This window comes from Doryrhamphus excisus, linkage group LG6 (assembly GCF_037039965.1).
Source record: "Doryrhamphus excisus strain RoL-2023G ecotype Guam linkage group LG6, RoL_Dexc_Guam_v1.1, whole genome shotgun sequence".
NCBI lineage: Eukaryota > Metazoa > Chordata > Actinopteri > Syngnathiformes > Syngnathidae > Doryrhamphus > Doryrhamphus excisus.
The window spans coordinates 19,086,776-19,110,339 of record NC_136362.1 but is presented as its reverse complement, the minus strand read 5'-3'; the positions used below and the strand labels follow the sequence as shown (position 1 = coordinate 19,110,339).

At 41.9% G+C, this 23,564-nt stretch overlaps 2 protein-coding genes across 2 annotated transcripts; one reads left to right on the top strand and one right to left on the bottom strand.

Moving 5' to 3' along the window:
• Positions 1-480: 480 nt before the first annotated feature.
• On the top strand, positions 481-6,417 carry LOC131125076 (BTB/POZ domain-containing protein 2-like). Its single transcript, XM_058066225.2, has 9 exons — positions 481-1,190; positions 1,266-1,385; positions 1,642-1,798; positions 2,344-2,449; positions 2,531-2,728; positions 2,820-3,012; positions 3,085-3,172; positions 3,250-3,396; positions 4,160-6,417. The coding sequence occupies exons 1-9, from the start codon at positions 667-669 to the stop codon at positions 4,319-4,321; spliced, it is 1,695 nt and encodes a 564-aa protein (XP_057922208.2). The 5' UTR covers positions 481-666; the 3' UTR covers positions 4,322-6,417.
• Positions 5,748-17,229, bottom strand: LOC131125075 (elongation factor 2b). The gene is made up of 14 exons (XM_058066224.2): positions 17,080-17,229; positions 15,041-15,255; positions 13,730-13,911; positions 13,439-13,650; positions 13,187-13,365; positions 11,559-11,664; positions 11,219-11,471; positions 10,954-11,149; positions 10,760-10,883; positions 10,435-10,677; positions 8,105-8,458; positions 7,840-8,022; positions 7,444-7,576; positions 5,748-6,366 (listed from the first exon to the last, which is right to left on the bottom strand). Exons 1-14 carry the CDS (start codon positions 17,080-17,082, stop codon positions 6,173-6,175), a joined length of 2,577 nt encoding a protein of 858 aa, XP_057922207.2. The 5' UTR covers positions 17,083-17,229; the 3' UTR covers positions 5,748-6,172.
• Between the last annotated feature and the right edge of the window lie 6,335 nt (positions 17,230-23,564).

Sequence of the window (23,564 nt, the reverse complement as noted above, 5' to 3'; positions counted from 1 at the left end):
GACTGTAATACAAATCGGGAGTAATGCAAACCATTCAAACTATACTGTGGGTAGATATTGGCAAAAGTCAACGACATTATGCAGTCGTATGTGTAGCCTAACAAAATACATGTTTAACTTGAATGCAGAAGTTGGAAAATTTTAAGGTTTCAGTGTGATGTCATTAATGTGATGAATGGTGATGACCGAAAGAGACATACACGACAGCACATCTCATCCGTCTGTAACTGTATTGTCCAACATTGTCCAAAGCCGATTTAGACAAATGTAAACAAGCTAAAACCAATCCAGTTAAATATAAAGTTTTATTTGCTGATAAGACGGACACGTTTTTTGTAGCCTAGCCAGTCCGTGTAGTGGAAAGTAACCTGCCCACAATGAAAGATGCTAGCATAGTATATGTACATGTTGTGCCTACAGCTCACCTCGTTAACTTGTTAACTGGAGTAATTTACGGGGAAATAACTGTTACTTCTCAAACCTCACCTGAAGATTCACTGGTTTAACTTTTTAATAGGTAAACAGAGACTATGTCAGAGCTGTAATGTTCCCGAGACAGTTAGCATATCACATCCGGAGGGTGGCGGTATTGCGCTAACATAGTTAGCATCCGCTGTTAAACGACAAAGAAGAAGAAGTGTCGTTTACGCCTAAGCTACATGTAAAATGGCTGCTGGAGAAAATACTGGTAGGCCTCCTTGCCTAAACTTCGCCGGCCCGGGTCCACTGGGGAACAGCCAGCCCAGCAACAGCGTTTTCTCAATGCCGACATCCAACGGCGGTGCGGTTGGTTCGGCTGGAGGGTCGCAAGGAGCTACTCGGCGCCCCAACCCGCAACTGGGGCCTGGCGGCGTAGACGGCAACGGCGTTTCCACCAACGGAGCTCCACCGACTGCGCAGGGCTCTATGCAGCCGCCCGCAGCGGCAGGCGCTGCAGCGACAGGAGGCATGGCTACACCGGCGTCCAACATGGCAACAATTGCGGCGTCAAACGCGACCCCGGCGGCAGCACCAACCGCAACACCGGCGGCTGCGTCCGTGTTGGTGTACCGAGAGCCGGTGTACAACTGGCAGGCAACGAAGAGCACAGTGAAGGAGAGATTTGCGTTTCTGTTCAACAACGAAGTGCTCAGCGACGTGCACTTCTTGGTGGGCAAAGGAATGGGGGTTCAGAGGATACCCGCACACAGGTAAGATGGAGATTTACGGCTCCAACAGACACAATTATAACTTGTCCCCAGGCTGATAGATGCTCGTATTGCTAGGTTCGTTCTGGCGGTGGGAAGTGCTGTGTTTGATGCCATGTTCAACGGGGGAATGGCGACGACGTCAACTGAAATAGAGCTTCCTGACGTGGAACCAGCTGCTTTTTTGGCTTTGCTAAAGTAAGAAACTGTGCACGATGGCCTTAGTGTCACAATCAAGTGTTTCTGCTTCCCAGTCAGCTAATTACTGTTGTCACAATTAGAGGTAATATCAGCATGACGACATTATGTGCATTTACTGTCTCAGGCATTATTCTTTAATCCCATCCCAAATGCCTTCAACCCTTTTTTTTAAATATTTGACACTACATAAAGTGCAAGTTAAACTTTAGCGTCAATCAAAGTAAACGGACAATGTATTTTTCAACCTGTGCAGGTTTCTGTACTCTGACGAAGTTCAGATCGGGCCAGAGACCGTCATGACTACGTTGTATACCGCCAAAAAGTACGCCGTCCCTGCCCTGGAGGCCCACTGTGTGGAGTTCCTCAAGAAGAACCTGAGAGCAGACAATGCATTCATGCTCCTCACACAGGTAAACATTTTACACAAGCTCAATATGTTTTGTTCAACCAGAAAATAATCGGAATGAAGGTGGAGTAACTATGAAAAATACTAACAGTGATCATGGGAGGCATAGCGAACATAACATAACCAACAGACAAGCAGACACACAAATACTAACTGGAATGTCAAAAATGTACATAACATTAAACATGTCATATTTACAAAGCAGTCCAGCAAAGCATGCTGGGATCAGGAAGTGCTCCCATCAATGCTGGGTAGTCCCCAACTTAGCAGGTTAGCTGTCCTCAACAACCACAGTTGCTCACCTGGAACAAGCGCCTTCTGCTGCTGTCTGCAAGCATGCTGTGAAGTCCTCGATCTCTACGTCTGAATGAGTTTCTAATAGTGTGTTTAGCCTCTTTAGCTAAAAGAGTGCATATCAACTCCACAACAATGGCAGTATTCCTGGTACTATCATTATTATTTATTGTTACTGCGGTTGTATTTGATATCATTGGATTGTGCATGTGTAATTTAATGTGTCATCTTACTGTATGGGTGCTTTTGTTTCAGGCACGTTTGTTTGATGAGCCTCAACTTGCCAGCCTCTGCCTTGAAAATATTGACAAGAACACAGGAGACGCTCTCGCCGCTGAAGGCTTCACAGACATCGACCTTGGTATTGTTGCCTCACATGACCTTGATGCTGTGACGATGCATTGCAGTTGACTGATACTTACCTCTGTGTACCCTTTTTAAGATACGCTGGTGGCCGTGTTGGAGAGGGACACCCTAGGCGTGCGGGAGGTGCGTCTGTTTGGCGCTGCTGTGCGTTGGGCTGAGGCGGAGGCTCACAGGCAGCAGCTGCAGCCTACTCCGGAGAACAAGCGCAAAGTGCTGGGCAAGGCCCTAACACTCATCCGCTTCCCTCTCATGACCATTGAAGAGTTTGCTGCAGGTAAAAAAAAAAACAAAAACAACTCACATCTGCCTTGCACTTTCCCAAAGCGCACAGACTCATTTAATGTATGCCGTTTATCTTCCATCAGTTCCAGCCCAGTCCAGTATTTTGACTGATCGAGAGGTGGTGAGCCTCTTCCTACACTTCACAGTGAACCCTAAACCACGAGTAGACTTCATTGATCGGCCTCGTTGCTGCCTTCGTGGGAAGGAGTGCAGCATCACACGCTTTGGACAAGTGGAGAGTCGCTGGGGCTACAGTGGGACAAGCGACCGCATTCGGTGAAATATTTGACATTTGTACCTCGGCAAATATACAGTACATCTCGTGTTAAGCTAATGTACATGTTTTAGGTTCTCAGTAAACAGGAGGATATTTGTGGTTGGGTTCGGGTTGTATGGCTCTATACACGGACCAACAGACTACCAAGTCAACATACAGGTACAATCCAGATCTGGTAGGCCGTGGTGTTTCTTTCTTTGCGCACGTATTCTGTAACGTTGCCTCTGTTCATGCAGATTATCCACACAGACAGTAACACCGTACTGGGTCAGAACGAAACAGGCTTCAGCTGTGACGGATCCGCCAACACCTTCAGAGTCATGTTTAAAGAACCAGTGGAGATACTACCCAATGTTAACTACACTGCCTGTGCGACGCTCAAGGTTTGTACACGTTATTTTGTTTCAGGCTGCATGACATGGGAATGTTTTGGAGGGTTTAATGTCGGCAAAGGTATAGCTATATAATGCATAGTTTGGCACCGACTCACCTTTAGCCAATGTTCAAGTGCTTTTCTTTTATACACTGGAGAATAAGTATTTTAAGACATTTGATTGACATGAACTCTTGCAAAAAAATCAATATTTACAATGGGGATTAGATTAGATTAGATGAGATTAGAGTTTTTATCCTGCAGAACCTTGTGAGGAAAATGGTCTTGTTTTAGCTATGGAGTTATTCCAGCTATTATGGTAGTAAATATTTACACACAGACAGCATGACATGGCTCAGCCAATCAAATCTTACCCTATTGGTGGTGGGTGAAGTCGGGTTTAAATCTGCCATTACACTGTGGATAAAGCTATACCCCAGATGTTTAAAGAAGTAAATGCATATCATTACTGATTATTGTTGTCTGTTTGAGTAATATCACTTGATTAATATTCCATTTGTCATTCCACAATTAAGTAATTAATAAAAATCAGTATTGGCCAATAGTCAAGGCTGCAATATCGGTATAGGATTCAGAAGTTGAAAAAGTTGTATCAGGACACGACCATAATCACTATGATAATTGTTAAATCTGGTTAGTCGTTAATACTAATTCAGACTGGGAATATAGCCGTCTAATTAACAGACTCCACCCCATCACTATACAGGAGAGTTTGGCCTTGCCGTAATTATTCATCCTTTACTGTCCTGCAGGGCCCAGACTCTCATTACGGCACCAAGGGAATGCGCAAGGTAACGCACGAGTCGTCAACTACGGGCACCAAGACCTGTTTCACGTTCTGCTACGCGGCGGGCAACAACAATGGCACTTCAGTAGAGGACGGACAGATTCCTGAGGTCATCTTCTACACATAGTCACATCTTCTTAGACTTTTGCAGCAATGTTCCATCAAATGTGACTGCCTAGAAACCAGGTCCCGGAGCTGGGTGGGGGAGGTTCTACATCTCGGGGCTCATTGGTCATAATACTGTCCCCTCCATACAGTGCACTACTGCTAGCCACATTGGAAGACAAATAGTCATGAGGTGATGTAGGTAACATTATTTGTGATTTAAAAAAAAAAAATGGAACTATACAAAGTGGGGAAAAAGAATCTGCTTAAATTATTCAGAGCATTAATATCAGTTTCCAACAAAATGCTTGACACTGAATGTTGCCCAAGATAATCAGACCAGCATTTCACAACTACAACTACAATCAGTAGTTACCTGTTACTTCCATTCACCTGCAAATGTAAAAGGCTGGATGGATTCTTGGCATATTTGAACCTTCCGATTAACCCTTACGATCCCGTACGTTACTACATTACAAACTGTTTTATCTTGTGTCTTTACTTGCTGTCCGCAGTGGAGTAAAAAAAAAAAGGGGGAGAAGGATCTGCTTAAATTATTCACAGCATTAATAACTGCTGTGTGTTGCCAACAAAAACTTGACACTGAATGTTCCCAAGATGATCAGACATCAGCATTTCACAACTACACAGCAGCAGTTACCCGTGGCTTCCATCCACCTGCAGATTTAAAAGGCTTTGTGGATTACCGTATTAACCACGAGAGTACTATACATTACTACAGTACAAACGGTCCTATCTTGTGTCTTTACTTGGTAGTTTCCTACAGTATATTCATAAGACCTTGCACTTTCTGGGCCTTGTATATTTTGGTTTTGTGACAAATGCACATTAAACTCATATGTTTTCTTTCAGCTTTCTTGTAAATATACGGACCCTCTCAGTGATGACATTTTATTGTTGTACAAATCCAGATTCCAGAATTCTTTGTGTAATGTCAGTAAAAGGGATAATGTCATCATTTGCAATTTATTTTCATCCTGTATTCAGCAGGCTACAGTACAAAAATAAAATACAATGTTCTTGATAATGCGACAAATCCATTCTGAAATTGATCCCATCACACAAGTCACCAACAAGCACTTTGTCTGATGTGCAAACAAAAGAGATACTGTATGATTTCAAGGTTAACTTCTGTAAAGTTGAGATTTACTCATACATTTCTGGATCAACAGTGAATTTCTAAGTGCTGTAATTTGTTGAATGCAAGTTGAAAAGTTTGCAAATGATTGCATTGTTTTTTTTGTTTTTGCAATCAAGCTTTGTATATTAAGTGGCATTTACTATCATTACATATATAACTTAAGAAAACTTGAATGAAAAGTGAGGGTTAAAAAATGTCCATCAGCCATAAGCGAGGGACATTCAATGACAGCACCAGTGCTTTTCTGGGTCATGTAAGAAATTAAGAAAATAAAAGCCACTTCATCTGCAGTTGAATATTTTATTTATTATGAAGTTCAATCAGGAGATTTTTAGCTTGAACATTCTTGCTTGCAATATTATTGCAGCGGTTTCACAGTGCACCATACAGAGCCATTGTGTCAGATAAAATTGAGGAAAGGGGGTGATGTAAAAGACTAAAATAAATTGATATTTCAACAGCTTTACTCCAATATTCCCAGAAGCCTTGGCCAAGGCACTTGGTGTACTGTCGCTGCTAAATGAAATTAAGCATCATTGCCCCTGCTAGCCAACAACACAAGCTTAAGCTTTTTTTTATGTTCCTGTCTTTGAATCAAACCATTTGTGCAAATGTTTTAGCCTGTGCAAACATTAAAGTGCCCACATTATTTAGTGCTAAAAAGTTGGACATATGTAAAATCCAGGGTCAAGTTGTTTTTTTTGTTTTTTTTTACAATTTGTCCAAGTAGTTGTCCAAAGCGGGGATACCTTCCTTGAGACCTTTGCGTTTTCTAATTTCTGCAACAACCACGGAGGGTTTGCTGGTGGGGTCTTTGGGGTCCCCCTGGAGGATTTGCCAGTGGTCAAACACACACTGAGGAAAGGCCTGGCCTCCGGTGTTGCTGCGCAGGTCAGCAGTGAACCCTGTAGAAAATAACCTTTTAGCTACAAACAATAAATACATTAAAAAAAAAAGGTGAAATGTGTGAACAATTTCCTGACTCAGCATTTTTAACATACCTTCCATGCTTTTAAATACTCAATACTTTAATTCAATTATGCCCTCATTTTATTTATTTACTAATCCATGTGTCACAGCAGCCATTTTAATTCAAATGTTGATCCCAAATCCGAGGAGAAGGTGTTCACGGAAGTGGACTGTTGACCCTCGAAACGAATCGTAGACATGTTCTATAGGTTTTCAGAGGCGTATGTCACGCTATGCAAAGTTTGCAGGGAGGAGACTGTAGAGCAGGGGTCTCAAACTCAATTTACTTGGGGGCCACTGGAGCTAGGGTCTGGGCAAGGCTGGGCCGCATCAGGTTTTCAAAAAAAAAAACGCATTTATTAAAAACAGAAAAATGAATAAACTTTGCTTTGGTTCCGATTTTCTACAAGAAAAGCTCTGATAAAACATTCCACTGTTCTCAAATATCTTAATTTTTATTTTTCTACACAAAATAAGATGAAAAATAAACAAATCAAAAATAAAGAAAATCAATCAGTAATAAATATAATAATAAAACGGCAAATAATAAAAACTTAAGAGACCACATATAGTTGGTGGGTAGACAAATTATTTTTTTCAGATTAAAATTAACAGTATTAAGTTATTTAACCTTTAACATGAACATTAATCAAACTTTTTTCTGGGTACATGATGCCATACAGCATCCATATCAAACTTGCGGCGGGCCGCACTAACATTAAACTTTCATATCAAGGCGGGGGCCTCAAACTAGTGTCCTGCGGGCCACATTTGGCAGATTTGAGACCCCTGCTGTAGAGTGTTGTAGAGTATGGTGGTGCCTCAACACAGGGTCATTATCCAGATTTCACAGACTACACTCTGAACTGAAACTAGGGAAATGCAACAAAATGCACAGCATACAAGTGTATACAAACAATGCCTACATGTTGCCCCCCACCCACCTTTTACCTCACCCCACCCTATTATTATTATTAAGCACTGCTAGTTTAATGACTTTGAAAAACACCTACCGAAGGATTCGTTCACAGGCAGGTAGGCTTTCACCACAAACATGGGGGTCCCCATCACTTGAGATTCCTCAAACACATGACCTCGTTTCCTGTTCAGCACACCATAAATCCCACCCACTACGGCTTCGGGACACTAGGTGAAAAAATGGATATTGGACATTTAGATATTTACAAATTGGACATTTAAACAAGGCACACAACTCAGCATTTGGGCAATACACCACAAGATCAAGCAAATATTTTTCCTTCCCTACAAAATGAATATTATGCTTAATACAGAGCAGTGAAGTCATTTTGTTTGTGTGCAACATGCAACTATCAGACCACATCAGGTATCCTAAAAAAACCACAAAAATGTCATTAAATATGCATGAAGTGTGCATGAAGCCTACATACCTGTATCTCCACCAGATACACAGGCTCCATGAGGCGAGGCTGCGCAGTCAGCTGGCAGGCGTACAAAACCCTGCGAGCTGTGGGAATGATCTGTCCACCCCCGCGGTGGATGGCGTCGGCATGCAGTGTCACGTCGTGGATGTCAAAACGAACCGCGCGCATGTTCTCCTCGCACAGCGCACCCTGCACAAGGAGCACAACGACGCAATCTTTCATTTAAAAATCACAGCTCATAATCCACAAATGAATTCAATGTGTACTTTACCTCTTTAGTAGCCCACTGGAAGCCAGCCACCACGCTGTCCTTAATCTCATTCAGGTACTGGACCCCCTTTGTCACGTCGATGAGCAGGTTGGGCCCGCTTCCATCTGGACCGAAGCACCAGATCTTCCTGGCCTCACCCACATCCCAATCATACTTCTCAGCCAGGTAACGCGCGCGGGCCTTGAGCTCCTGCCGAGCGGTGACATCACCCTTTTCGATATCCTCAGCCAGGCCTTCTGGGAAAGGACGAGACTTCATGAAGAGGCGGTTATGCTTGTTGGGGGACTTGGAGAGACACATCTGGTCTGATTCCTCCGTCACGGTCTCTCTGTAAGACACAACTGGGTCGGATTTCTGCAAAGAGAGAAAGTATTTTTGTCACCCTTCAACTTTTTTGGGATTAATTTCTATGGCTTTTGTAACCTTCACAAAGATATATCAATTATTGTGGTTCTGTTTTCATATGCAGCGGAAACTGTTTTCATAGGATTTATTTTTGGGGGAAAATTATTGCTATAAATACGTCTGAATTTCTGTACACTGTCACATCGCCAAACAGCCCAAACAAAGCTCTGTGAAGAACTAATAGTGGTTCTTTTAGACTTGGGACACTATGTTCAGATTCTGGCTTCAATATGTCTGTGGGTGGTTTATTTGTTCACAGAACGCACACAGAACCATTTAAAACCTTCCTTCCTCTATAATTAGGCACAGTGTGCAGTACGCTAATGGTGTTCAAGAGCACCGCTTAGTTTTAGATGCATCTGCTTCATTTGGTGGTGAGACCAGCCATGTTGTTTGGTCTGGAGACAGTGCCACTGAGGAAAAGACAGGAAGAAGAACTTGAGGTAGCAGAGATGAGGATGCTGAGGTTCACATTGGGAGTGACCAGGATGGATAGGATCAGGCATGAGTACGTCAGTTATCGGCCAGACTAAGATGGTTGGGACATGTCCAGAGGAGAGATAGTGAATATATTGGTAGAAGGATGTTGCCAGGTAGGAGGCGTAGAGGAAGACCAAAGAGGAGGTTTATGGACATAGTGAAGTATACATGAGGGTAGTTTGGTGTGAGAGAGACAGATGCATAAAAGTGGATGGAGGCGGTTCATTTGCTATGGCGACCCCTGAAGGGAAAAGCCCAAAAAGAAAGACGAAAAAGATGCATCTGCTTCATTTAATTAAATACATCTACAAAAATAGTCGTAACTTCCAGAAGTTAGTTCGACGATGGGAAACCCTGCTTAATTTAAGAAAGGTGTCATAGCAAAGTACAAAGGAGCATCTGTTCAAATAGGACGACTTCATTCTTGCTCAGGTGGAGTTTGACTTGTTTCTCTTTTTTCATTTTAAAATGACACCAGTTTTAAAGTCGCTACATTGGCTCCCCGTCCGCTTCAGGATCGATTTTAAGATTCTCTTACTGTTTTTAAATGTCTTAACGGCCTTAATGGCACCTTCTTATTTATCTGCGTTTACCATATCAACCCCCGTGGACGCTGCGGTCCTCCGGCACTGGCCTTTTAACAATACCAGAACCCAGAACGAAAACCCACGGTGAGGCAGCATTTAGCCACTATGGCCCCCACCTGTGGAACAGCCTGCCGGAGAGCCTCAGGACTGCGGAGACTGTTGATATTTTTAAAAAAGATTGAAGACACACCTTTTTAATCAGGCTTTTAACTAAGATTTTTTAACTTTTCTTATGTTTTTATCTTTTTAGTCCTATTTTATGCTCTTAGTCTTTAGCTTTTAAATCCAGTGTTTCCTCAGGGGGGGTCCTCCACACTGGGGGCTGTGTCGGGTCTGCTGAGGGGGTGCCATCCTTGGGTACCTTCGACCCGGCTGGGTGGAGGGTTCCTCCCTTTAATGTGGGGGTCCGCCCGTCTGTCGGAGTCGGGGGGCCCGGGTGCTGTTCCCCCGATGGACGGCCAGTGTGGACGGCCCCAAAGGTGGCGTTTCCTTGATCCTCAGTGCCATGCCATGTCTTCCTACTGTGTGATTGTGTGTGATTGTGTGATTGTGTGTAATTGTGTGTGTCTAGTATGGAGGGTGGGGAGGAGGGGCTTTCCTTTGTTTCTTTGTTTTTCCTTTTAATTGTGGTAATTGTTTTAATTCTGTAAAGCACTTTGTGTTGCATGTCTTTGCAGGAAAAGTGCTATACAAATAAAGTTGATTTGATTTGATTTATGAGTGTGACCTTTATGTGAAAACGGCCATGAGATAACTGTTGTGTGGCGCAGCCTGATCAGGTATGTTTGGGCAGTGTCAGTTTAAACTGAGCATTATTATCTTTCAAAGGTATATTTGTATTGTAGGTTTATATTGTACCTTGAGTGGAATGCAGGCATGGTCCTCCTCCAAGTCCTTTAGGCAGATCTCCAGGTGCAGCTCCCCTGCTCCTGCGATGATGTGCTCTCCAGACTCTTCAATGATGCACTGCACCATGGGGTCAGATTTGGCCAAGCGCTTCAGACCCTCCACCAACTTGGGGAGGTCAGCCGGGTTCTTGGCCTCTACAGCGACTCTAACGACAGGGCTAACGCTGAACTTCATCACCCTCATGTTGTGGGCCTGCAGAGGCAATGAGTCCAATCACTGCTGGGTTTTAACGTAAAAAAAATGCAGTTTAGGATTTATTAAGAGAATCAAGTACTTGTTCATAAGTGGTGATGGTCCCAGTCTTCACCAGGAACTGGTCAACTCCAACAAGACCTACAATGTTACCACAGGGGACATCTTCAATAGGCTCCACATAGCGGCCCATCATCAGGATGGTCCTGGATGAGTACATAAAGCACATATTGAGAAAAAGCATCACTTTTATTTCATTTGTAGACAACTGCTCACCTTTGAATGGGTTTAATGTAAAGATCTTCTTTCTTTCCAGGAGTGAAGTTTGGCCCCATGATGCGCACCTTCTGGCCGGTGGACACACAGCCAGAAAACACACGGCCAAAAGCATAAAAACGACCCTTGTCACTTGTCGGGACCATCTTGGAGATATACATCATGAGAGGACCTTTGGGATCACAGTTCTTAATGCCTGAGAAGATTAAGTCCGCTGTCAGTTTCTGTACGTGTACTTTAAGGTGACAAGAAACGCACTACTCACCCATGGCGGCTTCATCATCTCCTGGCCCCTCGTAGAGCAGCTCACAGCGGTACTTCTGAGCGGTGACAGGCGAGGGCAGATGGATGGTGATCATCTGGAGCAGGGCCTCTCCAGCAGGCAGCCAGCGACGCATCACCGCCTTTAGCAGGGGCTTCCCTTCCTTCTCTTTGTCCTCCGAGTCCAGCTTGATATCCAGCTTTTCTATTAGTTTGGCTGTTTCGTCCTTGTTGAAATTCATGATGGCGTCAAACACCTGAGGGACGCCACGTCGTTTGAATGCCAATGTTTTGCCGCATTATTTGAATGAAGCTTAGAAATGCCTCGAATATTTGCTTTTCACCTTAAAGATGGGGTCCAAAATAAACTGGCAAAAAGAGCGAGGATATTTCTGGCCATCAGGTCCGTTAGATGTCTTGGTGAACTTGCCACTTTTTGGATCAACATATCTGCAATGGGAAAAGTCAATTCATCGTAAAAACAGTAGGGACATTTCAACAGACGATTTCAAATATAGAACAAATAATTGTCAATAATGGCTGTTTTTGCCAACCTACCCCCATAATATGCCTCACACACTTTTTATACCTCACTGGCTGAGGCCAGATTGCTGCAGCCGACCTACACCCACGTCATTTTATTAATTATTACAGACCTAGGTGATTGGGTGGGTTTTCCCACATAGTCATAGACATAGACATAGACTTTCTATATTGTCATTGCACAATAACACAGCAGTAAAATTGCCAACGAAATGTTGTTGCCTGGCTCCCGTGTAAAAATAAAAAATAAAAAATAAAAAATAAAAAATAAAAAATAAAAAATAAAAAATAAAAAATAAAAAATAAAAAATAAAAAATAAAAAATAAAAAATAAAAAATAAAAAAAATAATAAATAATAATGTGGAGAATAAATAGATTACATCAAATATGAACAATGTACAGCGTAAACAGTAATTTGTAGAAATAATTTAAATAATTTAAACCATCTACAGGACGGCACGGCGGACGAGTGGTTAGCGCGCAGACCTCACAGCTAGGAGACCAGGGTTCGATTCCACCCTCGGCCATCTCTGTGTGGAGTTTGCATGTTCTCCCCGTGCATGCGTGGGTTTTCTCCGGGTACTCCGGTTTCCTCCCACATTCCAAAAACATGCTAGGTTAATTGGCGACTCCAAATTGTCCATAGGTATGAATGTGAGTGTGAATGGTTGTTTGTCTATATGTGCCCTGTGATTGGCTGGCCACCAGTCCAGGGTGTACCCCGCCTCTCGCCCGAAGACAGCTGGGATAGGCTCCAGCACTCACCGCGACCCTCGTGAGGAAAAAAGCGGTAGAAAATGAATGAATGAATAAACCATCTACAAAGAAAAATTGTTTTATATATATTGTATATACAGTATATTTCTAATACCTAATAACTGCACTTGTGTATGTGAATTTCAATGTATTTTGTGCGCAATGACCAACTGTTAAGCTAGATCGTGAATGTTGTGATAATTGACCCATAAATGTGACAAAGTCAAACAAAGACGGCTTGTCTTATATACGTTTTCTTATCGTTTGAGGTTTATGCATGTAAACCAAGAGGTGGTGCCAATAAACTTCTCCCCAACCGGTTCTTCGTGTCATTTGACAGAGACCCAATTGAAAAAACAAAGGAGGAGTTATGATGTTATTTTTATTACCTAGGTAGGTATTACCTAGGTATTTATTTATCGAGGGAGTGCTAGCTGTCTGTTTAGATTTTATGCCAATGCTGCAACCTGACGCAACTCTGGCCGGGAATCAAACCCAGTCCTCTGCTATGAAAGGCAAAGGCGTGTAGCCACTCTAGATACCTGTCTGTCAGGTTAAGGTGGCACAAATACTTGACCCGCCCGCCTTTGGCGCTGGCATGTTACACTACTGTATATTCAAATATCTTTGCATGTTTATTAAAGAAAATGACTTGTATTTCTTGTGTTTTACCTGTCTCCCCACAGTTTCTTCATCATGTCTTCTACTTTCTTACACCTTTCTGCAGGACTCATCAGAGCTTCGCCTTTAGCAGCAAACTTAGCCACATACATCTCCGCAAACTGCTTCAATGTGAAAGCCCAGCCGTGTAGACCAGAACCAAAGCCAACTGTTCCTATAACAGGGTCAATCTGAGGATAAAAATACATATCTTAATACAGATGAGCAATTTTTGTAACATAAAGTAAGGTGTGAAAGCCCTACCAAGATGTTGCCCATAGGACCTCCCTCGTCCTCGCCGTAAGTTGAAATAATGACGTTGACGTTCTCTACGATACGCTGGAAGGTGCGGAAGAGTTCATCCGGCTGCAGCTGTAGTTCAAGCAAGGCCCGATCCATCTTGTTCATCATCAGAACTGGCTTGATACGCTCAGCGATGGCCTGCCGCAGGACAGTCTCAGTCTGCACACACACCCCTGTAAGACGAAATGATAGCTCAGCCTAAAAGGAGAACATCCATGTGTGAAGGAGAAAGCGGCATTTTAGGAAGACTACCAGAGACGCAGTCCACCACCACTAAGGCTCCGTCGGTCACCCTGAGGGCTGCCGTGACCTCAGAGGAAAAGTCAACGTGACCCGGAGAATCGATGAGGTTGATGAGGAAGCCGTTTCCGTCTTTGCATTGTTTGATGAAGGCCAAGTCTTTCTCGCTGAGTTCATAGTACATGGAGATGGCTCTGCAACAACAGCAATATTGGGACTTGTAAGCATTTCAAGCAGAAACAAGTGGATCATTTACATCAGTTACCAGAACCAGTGGCTAAAAATGCATGTTGGAAATCAGGGGTCTCAAACTCAATTTACCTGGGGGCCACCGGAGCTAGGTTCTGGGTGAAGCCGGGCCGCATCAGGTTTTCAAAAAAAACCCAAAACACATTTTTTAAAAACTGGAAAAAAAAATCAATAAAAAAACTATCTTCAATGCTTTTGCTTCTGCTATACCCTACACTTTTTCAGTACTTTGGTTCCGGTTTTCCACACCAAAATATCTGATAAAACATTCCACTGTTCTCAAATATCTTCATTTTTATTTTTCTATACACAAAATAAGATAAAAATAAATAAATAAATTAAGAATAAAGACAATAAATCAATCAATCAGTAATAAATAAGTAAAATAATAACAAAACAGCAAATAAGAAAAACGTAAGAAACCACATACAGTTGGTAGAGAAATTATTTTTTTCAGATTCAAATGTACAGTATTAACAGTTATTTAACCTTTAACATGAACATTAATGAAACTTAATAATTGTACCCAATTAGCAAGTTAGCATCGTACTCAGTTCCATCTGGGAGCAGCGTGGTAACTTTAACAACATGTTTGATGAGATGCTTTATCTTGACGTGTATTTTCCCTTTTATTCCAAATCATTTCCTGCATTTATTTGTACCCAGCGTCATAAGCCTTTAGCTTCATTGCTAATCCAAAGCAAAACAGGGGTGGGGTAACAGGGTAGGGTAACAGTATGGGCGGGGCAAAATCATGCTAATGGTGTCCGGTGTGCACACAGCTTTAAGCTGTCATTTCAAAATTAAACTTTGGTATCAAGGTGGGGGCCTCAAACTAGCGCCTCGCGGGCCGCATTTGGCCTGCGGGCCGCAAGTTTGAGACCCCTGTTGAAAATAAACAGGTACTGTAAGAAAGCAGCAGATTCAATTATGAGGGGAACCCAGGGCAGAGGAATGTGGACATAATTATTGTGACTTAAGGAAGAACATCCAACTGTGCTTATGATGAACGTTACCAGTTCAACCCTAATTTGTCGTACTGTATTGCCTTCACCATGACCTGGAAGAACTTACGTTGATTTGATGGTGATGCAACGCTCCTGCTCATCTTTGCGTGTGTCTGTGAAACGAGTCTCTCCAGCACGGGATGAGGCAATGATGCCTGCCTTGGACACCAGCGAGTCCGTCAGCGTGGACTTGCCGTGATCCACATGGGCGATCACAGACATGTTCCTGATGTTGGACTTCTTGTCCATGATGGTTCGGATCTGATCCACAGTGAAGTTAACCTGGTTGGGTGGAGACATCATTACATTTACTACAAGCAGATGTGCTCTCTTAATCCATGTCCACTAGGTCTGCAACCGTTCTAAGTAGAGTTATAAAAAGAAAGTCATTTTGAAATTGAATCTATCAGGCTGGCCAGAGAAGGACTGAGCCAAATATTCTCCATTCACATACTGGCTTCAGGCCACTGCTTCCTCAACAATAATAAGGTAATACTTAAAGCAGAATGGACTTTTCAGGGTTTTTCAAAGTGTGAAGTGGACCTACCCTGGGAGGTGCAGCAGCTTGAGTAAAATAAAGAAAAACTAACTTCAGACAGCCGGGATAGGCTCCAGCACCCCCATGCGACCCTCATGAGGATAAGCGGTAGAATGAATGAATGTTGCTGCATAGCATCCTAATCATGCTCGCTATCTTCATTGCCACCATGGAATACTCCATCCACAACACAGGCACATTTTACTGTACTGATGGCATTCCGAATGCACAGATACTATGAAGAGAGCCTAACCCTTGTGTCATTCAGCATGATAATAAAATAAATAAATTAAGAATAAAGACAATAAATCAATCAATCAGTAATAAATAAGTAAAATAATAATAAAACAGCAAATAAGAAAAACGTAAGAAACCACATACAGTTGGTAGAGAAATTATTTTTTTCAGATTCAAATGTACAGTATTAACAGTTATTTGACGTTTAACATGAACATTCATGAAACTTAATAATTTGACCCAATTAGCAAGTTAGCATCGTACTCAGTTCCATCTGGGAGCAGCGTGGTAACTTTAACAACATGTTTGATGAGATGCTTTATCTTGACGTGTATTTTCCCTTTTATTCCAAATCATTTCCTGCATTTATTTGTACCCAGCGTCATAAGCCTTTAGCTTCATTGCTAATCCAAAGCAAAACAGGGCGGGGTAACAGGGTAGGGTAACAGTATGGGCGGGGCAAAATGTGTCCGGTGTGCACACAGCTTTAAGCTGTCATTTCAACATTAAACTTTGGTATCAAGGTGGGGGCCTCAAACTAGCGTCTCGTGGGCCGCATTTGGCCCGCGGGCCGCGAGTTTGACACCACTGCTCTACACAGTTCCATAGGTAAGCTTATTTAAGCTTAATGATATGGCTTAAGGCTGAATTTAATGATATTGTCATATTGTGAGACGTCTCAAAAATATTGTGACAGTGTCAATCAAAACTGAGAAACTTTTGACATGGCTGTAGCATTGGAACTCATTAGATTAGCGTGGGTGTAACTAAAGTTATGGCCAACTAAGTAGAAAAACATACAATCATTATATGTGTAATGTTATTTCGCCTGACTGCTGTATATATACTGGCAACGAGGAAATTCTTTTTTAGTATTAAAACTGAAGATAAATGCGCAGTAGCTGCTACTTCCTGAATTTATAAAATCGTCAATTGTGATCACATGACGCATTTTATATAAAATGACGCGATGATTACATCAGGGTGCAGTTTAGTAACATGTTTATTAAACACGCCATGACGCTATATACATACAGATATAAAAATGCTTTGCTATGGACGTCAGTGCTGAATGTAGGCCCGGTTTGCAGCCTTCAGCTCTCTTTTTAATCAGCTGTCGAATGCTGGATCACATACACATATCTAAGCACATAACACCACAAAGCATCGGCATCCATGTCACAAACACACATTCACACACCCTGACGGTGTCTTTCTTTAGCGGCTTGTTGCGTCTTACACAAGAAAACGTTGGTGTTATTTCCGAGCGGCGACTGACAAGATTCATCAATAACGCGCTAAGACAACAAGACAACTCGACACAGACTCACCATTTTGCCTCCAGGTGGTGTGTTTTTGTGATATTATTGCTGCGAAACGCCGCCGGTGATGACAGGCAGCCAGCCGCTGTGGTGCGTGCAGAGACGCTGCAGCTTTTTCAGGCAGGCTGCGGTACAGCGTTAACTGCGAGATCATGCAGTATCACGCTGAATCGACAGGGGGTGCTGTTGTGCAGATTAGCGTTTAAATGGGCGTGTCATGTGCGCTGTGAACGGTGGTGACTCACTTGCCATGACATTGGCAATTTCATGACTATTACAGTTTTTCTCGATTGTTTACACACAATTTGTGAGGCCTGAGACACAATGACCACAACATATAACCAATGCACCAACTCCATGAACCAAGTCTGCTGAACTATAAGCACAATTCCTGCTTTACACTCAGACTGCAGAAAAAAAAATCTGTGTAATTTTGTGTTCTGAGTCAAAAAAATACAAAAAAACCCAAAAAACAATTCTAAAATATTTTGCAAGAAGTGTCACACTGAACACAAAAAGGCCCGAGTCATGATGAATATGATGTAATCCCAGTGTTTTACACTGAGCACATCAGTGTTCAACTGGTTGATATAAATGTTGTTCATATAGTGGTTTGTGTGCGTCATTTGGAGACAACACCATTTTGAGAAGAATGAAGACTGTTTTGGATGTAAAGTTTCATTTTGCAGGAGAATTGAGGGGTTTTCAGAAATGTGTGAGTGATTTTTTGATTTGTGTGTAGAGTTCTGAGAATATGAGGCATCCTTTCAGAAAATGTGTTTAAACAATCGAGAAAAACTGTAATTGAAGCTGTATACATTTAGATGCAGACCACTGTATGTGGAACTTTGTGTTGGCTGTGATGAACACTTTGTAGATTGTTTTTCTGTGAAAAATAAAAATATATATTTCTGTGTAATTTTGTGTTCTGAGTCAAAAAACACATCAAAAAACAATTCTAAAACATTTTGCAAGAAGTGTCACACTGAACACAAAAAGGCCCGAGTCATGATGAATATGATGTAATCCCAGTGTTTTACACTGAGCACATCAGTGTTCAACTGGTTGATATAAATGTTGTTCATATAGTGGTTTGTGTGCGTCATTTGGAGACAAAACACCATTTTGAGAAGAATGAAGACTGTTTTGAATGTAAAGTTTCATTTTGCAGGAGAATTGAGGGGTTTTCAGAAATGTGTGAGTGGTTTTTTTGATGTGTGTAGAGTGCAGTAATAACTACAGTATCTAATCTAATAAATGGCAAAGCTGCATGTGGCAAAGCCAGACATTTTTCATTGGGGTGGCCAAGGTGGCAATAAGTTCATGCCTAGGTGGCCAGTGGGTTGTCTGGTGAGTGACCAGGGGTGGCCAGGTAGCTCCGCCACATGGTGCCAGTGACACATTAAACAATCCAGATCATTTCTGCTATATTTGTGGGGAGGTTACCCTTAATTGCACCCCAAATGTAACTTTTGCTAAGCTCAAAGAATGTGTCTGATGGTCCACAGTGGATGACATCTTCCTCCCTTCTGCGTGGAAAGGAAAGGAAGCCTTGGCGATTATTTCCAGTAGTGGCAGCAGAGTTCCGAGGGAACAATTAGTCGGAGAACTATGAGCAATCTCTAGACATTTTACAAACTACTGGGCACTCCGTGTCACTGAAGATACATTTTCTACATTCCTAACTGCATTTCTTTCCACAGGACTACTAAGCAGTGAGTGATGAGCATGGGGAACAGTTCTATCAGAACATGGCAGTTATGGAGAAACGCTACCATGGTAAATGGAATCCCTCCATCATTACTGTTGAGGCTTGACAAGAGACCAGTATGTGCAGTCAGGGCCAGTACACACAATTTAAATTGTTGTTTTTAGTATTGTGTTTTTGTATGTTATTGATGGTTTGTATAACCGTGACGTGATCGTCTGTCACGGTTAGATAAAGCAATGAGGCGTCAGTAGCATTCAAACGTATACCGCCATCTTCCCGCTCAGCCATGGATGCTGATTGTTTAGCTTCTCTGACATTGAAGGTGTATGTGCGAGTACGCTACAACCTGTGCACAAGTTGTGAGTGAGTGACAGCCATGAATACCATTCCCTCTTTTTGCGACAAACAACAAACCTCATTCATTTTTAACTTGCAACTGTGAATACAAAACACTGTTATGAATTCCACAAACAGCCCCCTTTGAGAGACACCAATAAGGTAGATGGGCTTGAAGAAATTGGTCTGAGGTCAGAGGGATTCACAACCCATGAACACGACCCAAAATAAATGGTACCAGGTCCTCAGTTATGACATACAATCTCAGAGCAGAGTAAATTTCACGACATGTATTATTGGGTTTGTACTTTTCGGAAGTAGCAGACGTTCACCAGCTGAGGGCAGAGCAGGATAAAGCAATGGGGGACTAAGGAGATGATGGTTAAGATCAGGGGTCTCAAACTCAATTTACTTGGAGGCCACTGGAGCTAGGGTCTGGGCGAGGCTGGGCCGCATCAGGTTTTCCAAAAAAAAAAAACCTGCATATATTAAAAACAGAAAAATGAATAAACTTTGCTTTGGTTTCGATTTTCTACAATAAAAGCTCTGATAAAACATTTCACTGTTCTCAAATATCTTAATTTTTATTTTTCTGCACAAAATAAGATGAAAAATAAATAAACAAATCAAGAATAAAGAAAATCAATCCTTCAAGTTATTTCGTTTAAACTTAAATTGCCAAAATCTTACCACTTCCACATGGATAGGGAGGATAACTATTTTTATTTAACCTTTAACATGAACATTAATCAAACATAATAATTTTTTCTGGGTACATGATACCATACAGCATCCATATCAAACTTGCGCGGGCCGCACTAACATTAAACTTTCATATCAAGGCGGGGGCCTCAAACTAGTGTCCTGCGGACCACATTTGGCCTGCGGGCCGCGTGTTTGAGACCCCTGGTTAAGATGATGACCTCTAAAGACCCTGGAAAAGGCCATGAATCACATCTGACAAACAGAATAAACCCCACCTGATGGTGACATTTACAAGCATGCACAGTAAACGGTGTCTGAAAATGCAATATGTATTTGAAAAACATATAGTAATACATTTTTGGTACAGCTTTGCTTTATTTTGGGACTGATTATGAACCTTGAATACTCCCTTGTAGGATCATATGCATCATATGATGATGTTGAAGTACCAAACTGTTGGATTGAATGAGGGTTGAAATGCAGGTCCTACACATGGTTTTAGATAACCATAATGTTACCCCCCAGCAATAATAACTGCAATCAAGTGTTTGTGGTAACTTGCAATGAGTCTCTTACAGCGCTGTGGAGGAATTTTGGCCCACAAAGGACGGTTTTCCAGCAGGTCATGCCACAGCATCTCAATAGGATTCAGGTCAGGACTTTGACTAGTCCACTCATTTTGTTTTTCTTCAGCCATTCAAAGGTGGACTTGTTGCTGTGTTTTGGATCAATGTCCTGCTGCAGAACCCAAGTTGGTTTCAGCTTGAGTTAGCCGGATATTTTCTTTTAGAACTTTTTTCTAGACAGCAGAATTTACGGTTCCATTTATCACAGCAATTCCTCCAGGTCCTGAAGCAGCAAAACAGCCCAGACCATCACACTACCACCACCATATTGTACTGTTACTTTTATGCCAAATGTAATGGGACACAGGCCTTCCAAACAGTTCAACTTTTGACTTGTCGGACCACAGAGTATTTTCCCAAAGCTCTTGGGGGTCATCAAAATGGCAAATTTAAGATGAGCCTTAATGTTCTTTTTGTTCAGCAGTGGTTTTGGTCTTTAAACTCTGCCATGCAGGCCGTTTATTACACAATGTCTTTTTGTAGTGGAGTCATGAACATTGATCTTAACTGAGGCAAGTGAGGCCTGCAGTTCTTTGGATGTTGTTGTGGGGTCTTTTGTGACCTCTTGGGTGAGTCGTCGCTGTTCTCTTGGGATCATTTTGGGTGGGAAGGTCACTCCTGGGAAGGTTCACCACTGTTCCATGTTGTCACCATTTGTGGGTAAGGGCTCTCACTGTGGTTTGCTGGAGCCCCAAAGTTATATTAGTGGCTTTATCACCTTTTCCCACATTAATAGATTTGGCCAAGGAGCTCCCTTATCTCATTTATCATTCATCCATTTCTATGCCACTTTGGGTCATTGGTAAACTGGAGTCTATCCCAGGTGACTTTGTGCAAGGGTCGGGGTACACGTTGGACTGCATGGTCTCATTCATTGTCTGAAAGGGAAGTTTGATTAACTGCAAAATTAATTAATTGAATTTGTTTGATCAGAGCGGCACGGCGGTTGAGTGGTTAGTGTGCAGACCTCACAGCTAGGAGACCAGGCTTCAATTCCACCCTCGGCCATCTCTGTGTGGAGTTTGCATGTTCTCCCCGTGCATGCGTGGGTTTTCTCCGGGTACTCCGGTTTCCTCCCACATTCCCAAAAACATGCTAGGTTAATTGGCCACTCCAAATTGTCCATAGGTATGAATGTGAGTGTGAATGGTTGTTTGTCTATATGTACCCTGGGATTGGCTGGCGACCAGTCCAGGGTGTACCCTGCCTCTCGCCCGAAGACAGCTGGGATAGGCTCCAGCATCCCCCGCGACCCTTGTGAGGAAAAGCGGTAGAAAATGAATGAATGAATGGATGAATGAATGTTTGATGTTAGCACTGAAATTATATTTTCAATTCTCTCATCCATGTGTCCCACTTTGCATTTCCACAAGAAGCAATATCATTTTTGGACATTTCTTATCCCTACTCAACAGATAAAAGCAAGCCATTTCAGCAAGCATTTCATTGGAATTGGTAATAACCTTTTATGCTTACAGCCTACACACTCACCTGCTCACCTGTTTACACGGGTCAGGACCACACAAACCTATCCTGTGTCTGGTATTTATCCATGAATAAAGAAGTTTCTTTTACTACAACCTGCTTTATCAAGATGGGCTCGAGTTGCTGTAATTTAAAGAATCCAATAGAAACAGTACAAAAGAAGAAAACGTGACATTCCATAAGTAGTAAAGGAACATTTATCTGTTATTCTTTGTGCTGAAGATGTGCTTGACATGTTAGGTCATATCTAAATGTACTTTGAAACACTCCACTCTGGAGATAAGGCCGTAATAAAGATTATAAAACCCTGCTGCCATGCTATTAGGCTTATTATTGTACTGATAATATGAGGATGCAGATAAAAGTAGGTTTTAATGCACCTTAGTAGGCAAGTACCCAAGAGACTGAAGGATATCAATCACATAGAATTTATACAGTGGCCACTAGTTTTCTTTCATTCAATAGAAATGAATTCCCTTAAAAAAAAAATCAACCTCACGCAGGAGGCATTATGAATGTGACTTTTGACCCGCATATCATATTTTTTCTCCCTTCATTCAGCTTTCTGAAGGCAACAACACCCTCAGTAGAAAAGATATCTATATATTATTCAAATGTATCATGTCTTCTTGAAGTAACAATATCACACTATTTCCAAAAATATATATATTTATATATACATATATATATATATATGCCTGAGGATGGTGTTCAAATAAAGCTGGAGGTCATAATGAAAGAATAGTGCAGATGAATATCTTCTTTTTGTCGAGCGCAGATGATAATACATCTTTGCAAGTGTGCATGTTTCTGTCATCTTACTGAGCATCTTATGTAATTCTTGCCCTAATGGGGTGTATCTTTAATAATAAAACCCGAGACAGATGTCTTTTATTATGGCAGTAAAGATAAGGAAAGATGAGGCACAGTGAGTTCTCGCTTTTTTATAACACTCCAAACAAAACTGATGTTGCCATGCTTTGAGACTATAACCACACTGCTGGAATAAATTGGTAAATAGATTTTTTTCTACAAGGAGACAAAAAAATTATAAAAAAAAACTCACTCTGTCCAATTTTCCAAATAATTCCTCATGTGTGTGTGTGGTTTTTTTTAAATTTATAAACTTAGCGGAATCAATATATTTGGGTAGTACATTTGAACTTGTTGTTTTAGTGGCCTGTTTGTGCTTCCTTAGTCAGTCAACCTTCAGATTGACTTAACCACACAATCTGACGCAACATGTGATTAGCAAGGCAGCATGCTTAGATTAGCCACTAAAATAATTATTGTAAAGATCCTCTATAACCTAGGTTATAGGTTATAGGCACAAAGTGCGATACGCATAATCGTAGTGGTAGAATTAGTGCCTAATTCTCACAATTACAAATGTTCTTGAATGCCTCACAGAGCAGAGGATGAAGTTTTTCATTGCTTTGGTGGCGGAACTACGGGGTGGCCATGACCTCCCTTGGTCACTCTACGGCCACCCCAGTGGCCACCCCCACAATTGGGGGACAATTTTGATTTTGATGATATAGCATATTTGTGTGGATTTTGCATATACATATGTTAGCAATAGTACCTGTGAATATTGGACTGAGGTCAGACTCCAGCTGTTCCACCTATGG